Raw genomic sequence first — 12,419 nt, 5'->3', positions numbered from 1 at the left:
GATAGCAGGAGCTCCCTAACCCTGTGAAAATCTAGTCTGAGCAGGAAGCAGAGGTTTCTCAGGGGTCATAATAAACCCGTGCTACAGCATGCCCTGGTCTCACCGCTTCACTTCCAAATAAAAGGTGCACGTTTCCAACACACTCCTCAAATACAGACAGCTGCAAGCATGTTATGAACAAGCCCCAAACTCAGGCCTGCCAAGCCTAAGTCAACTCTTCCACAACAAGTGCAGCTGTGTCCCTGAGGAGAGGATGAGAAAGAGACAGAGAACCACATGTGGCAGATCTGAGTCAGGCCACTGAATACTCCACCGGAAAATGCTCAGACACCATAACAATGAAGGCAATCTAGGAACCTGGACCTAATAAAATGGTTTTCTGTTCTCTTTTTCTCTTACCTCCCCTCTACTTATTGTGGCTCAGCTTTTTCTCACTGTGTCTAGCTTTATTTCTTTGTCCTGGAATGCATGTATTGCCACATGTAAATAAAGGGCCAGTGTGCCCCCAGGTGCGCTATTTCAAGAACAGAACAAATCTCGAACTTCAGGGCTACCCAAGTCGAGATGTGTGTCTTTGATTGTCATGGGACAAGAATCCCTCCCTGTGCTCCTGGTTACACGGAGGGAACAGAAATCAGCACCTGTCCCACTGGACTAACTCACTCCCTTTGGGCCTTGACTTCAGGAAAGACTGAAACAAGATGTTCATGTCTTTCACCATAAGGGAAATTTTAAGGCTACAAAGAGGATGTTACATAGAACAGCCTGATTTTGAGAATTTGCTTCTCCTCCTGTTCCCTGGTGCCATAGCAGATTGCGGCTAAGCAGGCTGCCAGCAGCCCTTGGCACTTCCATGAGTGCATCATTCAGCACCTCGAGGACAGCTCCAGGTGCTCCAAGCAGCTCTCTCAAGACACAAGAAGGTCAGCACATGAAGAAGACAATGTTGAATCCCATGACCAGTGCACATGTATTCTCTGGGGATCAAATCACAGGGAAAGAGTGCCAGCACATTGGTTCACAGAGCAAGTGGTTACTGATAGAAACTGAAATCTTTGGTGGTTTGTGTCAATGTCTGTGAAGTGCAGTGGCTGAGGAGAGGTGAATTACACCTGACTTGACCATTTCTGCTGGAGAATTGGTGAAGTTTGATGGATGCAGTGAGTGAAGAGAGACATCTGAGGCGCTGTCACATCAGAGGGTCCTGCTGGATCACAACTGACACCTGCATCTCTGCACCAAAGTCATTAAATAGTCTGCAAGGTTACTTTGCATATGCAAGCACTTTTGACACTATTTTTAGGCTGTTTATAATTTCAGCAAAATAATATAGTCGTGAGTGGGATTAAGAGAAGTTGTTCTCAGGCCTGTGTTAACCCCAGACTTTGCATGAAAGACACAACTGGGGTTAAACAAGGAATTTTTAGCAAAATATTTTTCTCAACACAGAGTCATGGCTCCATCATGACTAAGCTCTGCTGGAGAAGCATTTGTCTTTTGTCACAGTAGTCTGGGAGTCTGGAGCTCTTTCACTGTATGATTCTGGGGCTTCTGACCTTGCACCTCGGGAGAGATGCAGTCCATACCATGGTCTCTTTGGTGTTTTGTTGCTGTGCCCACAAGATGTGCTTTCACAGCCTAATTTGAGCTCTATGGAATTTTAAAAAGATGAAGTACAGGTAATTTTAACATTTATACCAATAATGACTGCAGAGTTCCCTTGCCCACTTTCCAGCCTTCACTGGATTTAATTCCTAGACAAATGACACCCAGCTAAGAAAGCTCCAGCCTCTCACTGTTCGTCTCTTCTTTGTCTCTCTCTTTCCATCTCAGCCAAGCCGGCCATCTAAATATTGTCAGACAAAGGCAGGTAAATCTTTTTCTTCCGTCAGGCGGCGCAGACAACATCCACTTGCAGATCCCATTCCACAGCCCTGGGCTTAGCGGCTCTGCCATTCAGATGTAGAGCGGGTGCCAGCCAGGGAGCCTCAGGCTCTAACACTTGCTAATCGCTCAGAATGCATGTGCAAGAGCCGGCCTTGGAGAAAAGCAGACGGTGCATAGGTGGGGGCAATGGGGGGGATCCCTGTCTCAAGCCCTGACAGATTTGAAAACTGAGCACCATTTTTCTTAATACTAGCATTCGCTGTAATGTAGAGACTCGCATCACAGGTGATCTGCTCCTTTTGGGGACTTTCTGAGGCTTAAAAAAACACAGCACAGATTTGGCACAGTGAGCTGCCTGAAAAGTACGTGCTAACTTGGAAGAATTTGGTTGTGGGATGTGTTAGAAGCACTTCCACACTGAGTGCCCACTTATGGCCTGCACGAGTGTGATTACAGCCACCCACTTGGCACATAATCCTCATTAGCTCTGTCCTGACATTAATTTACCATGGGCACATACATGGGATCATCCTCAGGTGGGAGATGTGGGATAAAGCAGGTGCCATAATACCTGGTGAACTCGAGAGAGCAGAGATTGAGCCACCACTTCAGGGTCCCGCTTGAACTGAAGGCTCTGGCAGCACTGCTTTTTGTAGGAAGCTATCCCTAGAGAATGAGGGAGACAAAGAAGGCTCAGGGGAGGGGGGAAAAAACCCTTCTGTGTTCAAAGTTCATGACTGGTGTGTGTTTGGAGAACAAAAGACCAAGTGCTGGATGTAGAGCAGCTTTTCGAGAAGAGTGGGGGAGGTGGCTCATGCCAAGCAGGGGGCCTTGGTACAGCGCAAAACACGAGATTTGTCATTCCCCCCTTAGGGTGGAAAGCATTTGAAGACAGCTCTGTCTGTGCTGTCTGCTTTTCCTAACAGAGCCTATGGGAACAAACACACCAGGAAGGGCAGGGAGGGGGGAGGATTCCAGCAGAGAGGATGCTTGGAAGGTTTTTGCCTGATATGCACGTCTCCAATCCATGTTCCCCAGGATTTCACATAACCCTGGCTCCAAGCTGCTTGCAAGACTGCTCCATATTCCAGCTGATGGGCACTGGTAGGGGATGCTTCTTGAGATGAGTGCTCACAGCTACAGCACTCTGGCACAAATGCATGGCCGACATGGATGAAGGATGGTAAAGAAAGAACAGACCTATCAAACCCTAGAAATTTATGTTCTCGCTGCTTGCCACCTGCTCTATGACACGCAGCTTTCTTGCCTTTTCAGGGAAGCACTTGGCCTTGTGCCATGGATGGCCCGTGCCAGTCTGCCCCTGCACTGCTGACAAAGGGCCACATCACCCAGCAATTCGCAGGGCACTGAGAGACTGGGCTGCCAGGGGGAGGGAGGAGATTTGTCCTTTTCTCTACCTGCTCCCCTAAAGAGTCGGGAGAAAGGAAAACTGTATTTTAATATGAATGAGGGCCTAATTTTTGTTATTCTTTCTTTCTTGATTCCCTTCCTTCTACAGTCTGTCATCTTGGGTCCAGACTGCAGGCTATGACCATGCTACAGGGGACAGGCTGTCCAGAGCCAAGTGCTGGGCAAGCACTGAGGTCTGAGGGGCAGGAGTGTTTTCATACGCCTCACCCGGGGAGTGTTCACTTTAAAATAAAATAAAAAATAAACGAAATGAAACGAAACGAAAGTAAACTAAACTAAACTAAACGAAATGAAACTAAACTAAGCTAAAATAATTTTTAAAAAATGAAATAAAAATACATTAAATAAAATAAATTAAAATAAAATTTTAATAATTAAAAAAAAATAAAATAAAATAACATTTCAAAAATTTGTAAAAATAAAATAAAAATAAAATTAATAAAATAAAATAAAGTAAAATAAAATAATAAAAATATAATAAAATCAATTAAATAAAATAATTAAAAATAAATTAAATTAAATTAAAATATAATGCAATTTTAAAAAATAAATTAAATTAAATTAAATTAGAAATAAATAAAAAAGAAAATAATTTTTTAAAATTAAAAATAAAAGAAATACAATTAAATTAGATTTTAAAATAAAATAAAAATAATAAAAATAATAAAAATAAATAAATAAAATAATAAAATTTCACAGAAATAAAATAATGAACTTAAAGGTGCCTGCTTGGGACGAAAGCTCAGACAAGCTCAAGAGAACACAAGGCAAGGATTTCCAGTTGCCTTCCCCAAGCACACACATCGCTGTCAGGGGACGGTGGCTCCCAGGAAAAGCTCCGAGGGGCAGTGGGGCTCTGGCCGTGGCTCCCCGTTCAGCAATAGCGAGCCAGCGCCCGGCTGCCCCGCTGAGCGTCCCCCGCACGGGCAGAGTGGCACAGCGACACGCAGTGGCACTTCACAGCCTCTACCAAAACACAGGCGACCCACATCGCACCCAGCTGCAGGAGGCGGGAGAGCTCCTAATCTATGTAAAATTCGAGACAATCTCTACCGCTACAGCATCATCCTGTTGATCAAAATGAGTTTAGCGAGGCTCTGAGGTAGGAAAAGCCCGGCATTTCTGACCCAGTGGTGTGAGCTCCAGAGCTGGATTTATAGCATTAGCCAGCTGGTGCTTCCCCAGCCTCCATCTATGTAAACTGGAGGTTTTGCATCACTTCAGGGCAAGCTTGAGCTCCAGCCCTCTGCAGAATAAGGGGAGATCCTTGTAGGGGGAACTTCCTGGTTGAAACACCTTCCAGCCACTGTCCCATCTCACTGTGCTTAGACAAAGAGGCCAAGACTGCTTTTGGAGCTGAGCTTCTGTCTCTGCTGCTGAAGCACTACAGAAAGGGTTTGTTGGAGCATGCTAAGCCCAGTGCGTGTCTGCATTCGGCCCCACACACTTAACAGGAAAGATGTGTGCTGATGTCCTTACAAACAATCCCATGGGTGAGAGTATGGGTGTCGAGAATTAGCCAATTTATCACTCACCTAAATAATGCTCCTCAGTACATAATGAGTGCATAATGAGCTGAGAACTGAAAAATAAGGAGGTAGCCACAGAATGAAGGGAGAGGGGGACACAATCCAGGGTCAAAACCCAAGTCGTTCCTGCTATTTGGCCCTGTTGGGAAAAACAGGATTAGACTAGATCTGACCTGTGTTGCAGTTTCAGCTGAAAACAGTTCCGAAAGAAACACAAGTGGATACTTGCATCTGCTCTGTGAGTCATTCCCAACACTTTTTAAAAGCATATAATCTCTAGAGATTTTTAAATTTTTAAAATTTTAAAAATTTTCCCAACATTTTTTAAAAGCACATCAGCTCTAGAGATTCATGGGCAGGATATTCAGTCTGAAGGCTGATGGTGCCACAGGCAGATGTTCCAAACCTGATCACCCCATGAGCTTCCCAAATGTCCACATCATGTTTCCCATACATCCTCTGTGTCTGTATGACTTCTGGATTTACCTTTGCAATATATTTTCATGTGTATCATTTATTTGGGGGAAAATAAATGAATTTCTTTTCCTTAATAAATTCTCACTTTTGATGGTATGGTTTTATACATTTGCACAAGTCTTATTTCTCTCACAATTGCATTTAAAAATATATGTTTGGTAAGCTGATTAGAGGCATTGTTAGGGTGAGGGAGCAATTAATTCTCACTGGAAGGGGATATGTGGAAAAGCGATTTGGTGGTCAAAGCATAAAACAAAGGGAATGGAGGACAAATTGGATGAGAAAATGAAAATATGACAAAGACTTTAAAAAAAAAAGGGAGGAGGGGGAGAATTAAATCAGCTGCATGCTCACTACAAAGCAGGTCTGACCCTGGCACAGAAGCGGATATATACAAAAAAAACCTGATCTATGTATGAAAATTGCCGACTGCGAGCAGTCCTGCTGCCTTTCCAAGCACGCACACGCGGGTCTCCGAGGGAGGGAGGACTCGCTGGCAGAGGCGGCGTTACTCCGTCTGTAAAACTCGAATTCCCCTGGTTCCCCCTGCCAGCCGTGTGTGCTCGCACGGCTCGGGGCTCCCCGGGGCCGCCGAACGCCAGGGCTGGGCCATAAATCCCGTTGGATTTCCAGTCCTTGCCAGGGGCTGTCTCTGGCCAGCTCGGGGAGACGCCACGCGTGTCCGGGGGGACAGGGCACACGGGCACGGGCGGCTCCCGGCCCCGCCGAGGGCAGTGGGACGGCTTCGCCCCCAGGGAAAATCCCTTTGCGATCGTGCCTCTGCTCTGCGAGCCCGGGACCGGCCCAACCCGCAGCCCGGCTGCCTCGGCTTGCTTCGGGACCAGGCTCTGCCTCGGTATTCTCATCCCTCACACCTCGGTATTTTCATTGTAAGAGATTACAACCTCTTTCTCCCACACTCCTAACAGTCCTGACTGGCTCTTGTCCGGATTCTGAGAAACTAAATCATTAATTAGGAGGTGATCAAAAGTAAGGGCGGCAAGGACCCTTCCTTTCTGGCTCAGGGGACCAGCTGGGGCTCATTAGGAGTCAAGATAGGAGGCGGAGATAAATTGAAATCAAGGGGGGCCTTTCTCTGTCAGACCCTAAAGACGTTTAGCAGTGCAGCAGGTTAGTAGCTACACCCCTGCCTGTGCCCGGTTTCCTTGCGCTGGAGGAGGTGGGGGATTTGCTTGGTGCGTCACGTGCCTTCACTCGTACTTTTTCCAGGTGGTTTTCCAGGTTTTGTAACTCCCGGGGTGTGAGAGCCTACCGATAAGTTTTTAATTTCCTTAAAGTAATCAGTAATAGCTGGGGGAGGAGGGTGGCAAGGGAAACAATTTATTCTCCCCAAGAAGGCCGTAGACCCTAACTTCAAATCCTCAAGATCCGTAAAGCTCTTTTACAGCTGCAGTGCTCTTGTCTCCTTTTGAATTTGACCCGGTGATTCCCATCCCACCCTGCTGAGTAACAAACTTTTTTTAAAAAAATTTTTTTTTGTTTATGATATTACTTTTTAGAAAGTCTTAAATGGCTGGGAAAAGAAGCTTGGGAAATGCGCGGAACAGGAGTGCCTGGCTCAGCCTTGGGCGAGCCGCCGGGAGCAGCAGCCCGGCTTTCTTTGAGCCCTGTTCCCCACACACAGACACGGCTCTAAGAAGCCATCCCCCTGCCCCCGTCCGGATTCACTCGCGGCGAGGTGCAGGGCTTATCTCTTTGCAATGATGGCTGCGATCTGCAATGCAGACGCACAAAGTCTCCTCATGCCCCGCGGCGGGTTCCGGGGACATTCCCTCTGTTTGGGTGGAGAGCTGTGAAATGTGGGGGTGGGGGATGTCTGCCCAGCTCCGGGCAGCTCCGTTCGGGCCTGCTGCCCCGAGGGGCGAGCAGGGACCTCCTTGGCCTGCCCCAGCAGGGAGTGATGTACTCATCCCCGCCAAGCTGGCAAGCGCAGTGCGGTGTCCCAGCCCTCCCCCGGTCCCTCCAAGACCCTTCCCCCCAATCAACCAGTTTTTAACATGACAATGGCCATGACAATACCATCCAGCCAAGGCCAGGCTGGGGGGATTTAAAGCGTCCCCCCCATCTCCCCCCAAAGGAGCGCCTGTCCTCGGGCTGACGGCAGTCTCGGCGGTCACCTCCACTCATGCTTGGGGCAGGGACACCCGGCCCGGCCATGAGCGCCCACCTTGCCCCGCCGCAGTATGTGCTGTACCCGGGAGCGGCCAGGTACGGCGACTATTACTGGTTCTCCGCAGGCAGCATGGACAGCGTGCCCACCGAGGAGGCTCCGGCGCTGGACGCGCTCCCGCTGCCGGCGGCCAAGACGCCCAGTCCCTCAGGTACGTGGCGGGCCGAGCCGTCGGGCTGCCCTGGCCTGGCCTGGCCGTGAGCCCCAGGTCTGGGAGGCGATGCCAGTGCTGCGGACGGGAGCCGGGTGCCAGCGGGGCCCTCTGCCCACACGGGACGGGCCACAGGGGCGCAGCGGTTCCGCTGCCATGAGGCGACCTGTGGCCTGCTGCCCACGGCTACCAGCCCCGGCGGGTCCCCAGGGCACCCGCAATCTCGAATTCTCCCGATAAACTGAACTTGCAAGGTGTTGTGAGACTTGCCTGAGTTATTTTGTTCACCGCAGTTGTCTTTTCTCTTCAGTTGACTCTCCAGCTTCCTCCAGCTCCGGGACGCTCACGCAGTACCACACCCCCGACTCCGCCACCAGCCCCACGGCAGCGGGGAGCCCCTCTCCCCACTCCTCCCTGCAGAAGGCCAAGGCGCAAGGCAAAGGTGCGGTGAAGTCGGGCAAGAGCCGCACAGCCTTCTCGCAGGAGCAGCTGAAAGCCCTGCACCAGCGCTTCCAGAGCCAGAAGTACCTCAGCCCCCAGCAGATCCGGGAGCTGGCCGCTGCCCTTCAGCTCACCTACAAGCAGGTGAACATCTTGCTTTGAGCAGCACCTGATCTGGGGTCTTTTTTTTTTTTTTTTTTTTTTTTTTTTTTGGTGTGTGGTTTTCGTTTTTCTTGGACCCCAGAGAGAAGTTACTTTCATTATCTTGCAAGTGTTGCCTCTTACGTGAGAGAGCAGAGGGTGTGAAAATCCATGACTCAGTGTTACGTTTGGTTCCAGCACTATCCACCCACTGCGTGCGGGTGCTCTGAAGGCCCTGCAGAGCAGCGGAGAAGGGCTGTGCAGAGTCAGGTTCGTGTTCTGCATGGACATGTGTTATCTCTGAGTGTAGAAAGACCTGCGCTGCTATGCAAGTGGCCTTTCCTGGCCGGAGTGGCACCGTGGGCTCTCCCTAGAGGAAGGAAGGGTCCTTGCCTCAGCAGCTGCCTGTGTGTGACTAAAGGAGCGACTGGCTCCTGAGCCCTGACCATGGCACAGCAATGAGACGGTGCTCGACAACCTGAATCCTGCAGTTGCCTTAGCCGGTGTTTTAGGCAGGGATTTTGAAGTCGGGAAAGATCCAGTGGTGATCTAAGGAATAGGAATCTTAGTTTCCATGTCTCAGCTCTGTGATTTTACAGCCACCTGCATCTGCTGCACGTTATCTGCTGAAATTATTTACAGTATTAGAAGTCAGAAACGGGATTGTAACAGAAGTAAGGATGTGTAGCAAGCTTTTTAAAATTCATTTGTAATTTATGTCCTTTCTGCATCACTTTTAGGTGAAAACATGGTTTCAGAATCAACGGATGAAATTTAAGCGTTGCCAGAAGGAGAGCCAGTGGATGGATAAAGGGGTGTATTTACCACAGGTGAGTAAACTCCCCCATCACCACCAGTCATGGCTCCTCCAGTCTGCGGGGAGAAGTGTATCATGCCCAACCTGGTAATTCAAACGAGCCACAGGACTCAATATTACCGAGCCAGTTGTATTCCTCGTAACAGGGCTTACAATGGCATCTCTTTCAAGCTGGTCCCCCCCCCCCCCCCCCCCCGGCCTCGAGCGCGGTTGTTCCTGCACATGTTGAGCTGCAGATTACTAACCGGTCATCTCTGCTATTACTGGTCTCTTGGGAGGACAATGGGCCTGAAAAAGGCGCTATTGTTCGGCTTGGAGGGGGGGCTGGGGGAGAAATGAGGACCCATCCGAAAGAATGGGCCGTTGGTGTGGTTCTGCACTGCTGAACGACTTTCTTTGTCTCCTAGAATGGGGTTCATCAGGCTGCATACCTGGATATCCCCCCCGCGTTCCACCAGGTCTTCCCTGCCGGTTCCAGCAGGAACTTCCAGGCCGCGTCCAACGGGCACCAGGCTTACAGCAGCGGACAGACTTACGGAAATGGGCAGAACCTGTACTCGTTCCCCTCTGTGGAGGATGAGGGGCTCTTTGGAAAAGGTGGGACGAGCTGCAATACCCAGCAAACCATGGGTTTATTAAGCCACCAAATGAACTTCTATCACAGCTACTTTGACAATATAGATTATGTCAGCGTGGAGGTTGAAGACACCTTCAACTTCCAGAGCTCCTCTGACACTGTCACACCATTTTCGAGCTCTCCTATACAGAATCAATGCCAGTTACCTTGGCATCCCATGGGGACCCAGAGTGGGTATGAGTCTCAGGTTTGAGTATTTTTTTCTCCCACCTCTTGTGTTCACCCATGGGATTTCCAGGGTTTTGAAGTCATGTTCGATTTGTTGTTCTTGCCCCTCCACTAGTGGTGTTTTATCTAATGGGGGGGCTCAGCACCCTGCTGCCTGGAGCTAGTTTCCTATTTAAGTGTGCCTGTCTGTTCACAGCTAACCCTTGGCAAAGATGCTTTGGGTATTGATGAGTTTTAACCTCATTCGTTGAGGCCAGTGTGCAATGTTTTAGCTGTGAACAGCAGAGGTTGTTAAGGTCTGTTTGTTGTTCAAGTCTCACCTTCTTTGCTGCCTCTCTAGCAGGTGATCTCTGATCCTTGCCCTGTGTGTCTTGCAGCAGAGCTTCTACTGCAAAGGTGAATGTTTGTTGTTGCTGAATAATTTTCCATTAAGTTTGTTTTTTACAGTGTTACCAAGCATGTTTTATGTTATTCATGTTGTGTTTTATTGGTTTTTCTGGTTAATGTTCAATGTTCTTAATGTTAATGTTCTTACAAAGTTGTTTGACTTGAAAATAAATTACTTTATTTTAATATTGTGATGCTGTCACCAAGCTTGCATTTGAACAGCTGGCTATGAGAGTGGTTGTGCTACAGTACTGAGGAAAGGGAGGGGGAAAATAACCCTACCGTGTTTCTCCCAGAGGTGGGATCAGGTAATTGTTTAAAAGAACCAAGTCACAAAAGTCTGTCAGCCTGTTTTTAATATGCAGGTGTGTAACCTGCTGCAAGGAGGGTGGGGGAGGCTCCAGGGCCAGGCGACTGGACAAGCTGCTGGCTTAAAGTGATGTGCAGCCCTGAAACGTGCATATATCAGCCCTTAAACAGCAGTAGTGCTTCAAAAAAAAGCATTGAGGAAGGATGGAGCGAAAGAAAGTGTCCTGGAGATTGTGCGGCCTCCTGCTGGTGCTCCAGAAGGTCACAACTGGAGGTCTGGAATCCTGCTTAATTAAATGTGCAGCTTTGTTGGGGTTCTTGCGCTGACCTCAAATGGCAACAGAAGTCTGCAACTAAGTAACTAAAGCTCCTGCCTCCAGCGCTGCAACAAAACCAGAACCAAGTTGCTATTTAGTCATACTCCCAACTAACAGATATTGTCGGTAGGTTCAATGCCTTGTTCTTCAAAGTACCCTATACCACTGAAGCCCTTCACCTGTCCAAAAGGGGTAATTCAATGGGTACTCCCACTGAGAACAATTACTGAATCGGCAGCTGACTGCTCAGGCTCAGACTGCTGCAGGTCCTTTGCTCAACTGACCCTGCTTGTGTGGGCACAAGAGCATATCCCCTCTTTCCCTGTTGCAACGCTGCAATCCTCTGCTCCCGAGGCAAGGTACAGGAAGGAGAGAGGAGCAGAGGCTTGAGCCTGTATAGAGAAGGACAAAAGAATGAGTCACAGATATGTTTGGGCTGCCAAGCTTAAAACGAGAAAAAGGTTAATCTGGCCCGGAAGAGGGGGAAATGCTGCGTTCACCTGGTTTTCTGTATTACAGAGCAAGAGCTCCTTTCTCATCTGGATGGGAGATTCATATCCCAGTAGCATTGAATGAATTCTGGGTAATTTTCTAGCAATAGTATTAATTTAAACAATTGACTTAAAAAATAGAGGTGAACCATAAAAGTTACCCATACAAGTCATACATACTATGCCTTGTCTTTCAGCTTTAGAATTAGCAGCTTATGATTTTGGGGTTCTTTTAAGATGCAGTCTTTAAAGAAGTAATATACAGATCTTTGCAAAACAGCTGCAGAGGATGCCTGCTGCAGTTTACCTGTGCTGCTCTGTATGTTTTATTTCCATGTGTCTGCTGCAAAGGTAAGGAGATAGGCAGAACTCTGCTGGCAGATGTCTTTCTGCAAAAACAGATATTGTAGCTAAAACAGCCCTGGGGCTGAAAATGATTGCTCTGCGTGTTGTGGTTTGTTACTCCATGTACTGTGGGAGTGTTCTGTGGAAATTGAGTGTTCCCTCGTGGCTGTGTTATTCCCCTGATTGCTCAGCCTGGGTTGTATGCAGGTTTGGCTAGCACATGTAGCTGGAGGGAGCATGCGGAGCAGCTGTTCTTTGAGTTATGAAAGGTGGGCTGGAAAGGACTCACAGCTGCCCAGCAAGTGTTTCTAGAGCCTGTGGAATTAAAAAAACAGGACTCAGTCTTTGGTTACCTTCACATGCCTGAATCACATCACCATGTGAAACAACTGCACAGGTAATTGGGCACTACTACCAAAACTGGTGGAGATGCAGGTGCCTCCAGCCTCATCCTTGCAGAAGTGTTGGTATTAGTTCCTTAGAGGAAGAAAGTGCATGCCAGAAAAAGCTTTCTGCTAGGATGCATTACATCTCTGTTAGGACTGCTGCTTCTCATGACTCTGCTGTGTAACAGTGACTTCTGCATACTGCAAACATGATTTGCTTGCTAGCAAATCTTTTTAGGATTAAGCTGTAAGATGATTTGGAGCTCTTCATGCATGTTACAGCTTGTGGGAATGCACTCCTCATTTACAATATC

General features: G+C 48.2%; 1 protein-coding gene across 1 annotated transcript; it reads left to right on the top strand.

Moving 5' to 3' along the window:
* Window positions 1–7,470: 7,470 nt before the first annotated feature.
* On the top strand, window positions 7,471–10,341 carry LOC102067494 (homeobox protein NANOG-like). Its single transcript, XM_005493156.2, has 4 exons — window positions 7,471–7,666; window positions 7,977–8,251; window positions 8,989–9,078; window positions 9,473–10,341. The coding sequence occupies exons 1-4, from the start codon at window positions 7,471–7,473 to the stop codon at window positions 9,893–9,895; spliced, it is 984 nt and encodes a 327-aa protein (XP_005493213.2). The 3' UTR covers window positions 9,896–10,341.
* The last annotated feature ends 2,078 nt before the right edge of the window (window positions 10,342–12,419 follow it).

This window comes from Zonotrichia albicollis, chromosome 2 (assembly GCF_047830755.1).
Source record: "Zonotrichia albicollis isolate bZonAlb1 chromosome 2, bZonAlb1.hap1, whole genome shotgun sequence".
Classification (NCBI taxonomy): Eukaryota; Metazoa; Chordata; class Aves; order Passeriformes; family Passerellidae; genus Zonotrichia; species Zonotrichia albicollis.
The sequence above is the reverse complement of the archived record's forward strand: the minus strand, read 5'-3'. Positions and strand labels throughout refer to the sequence as shown.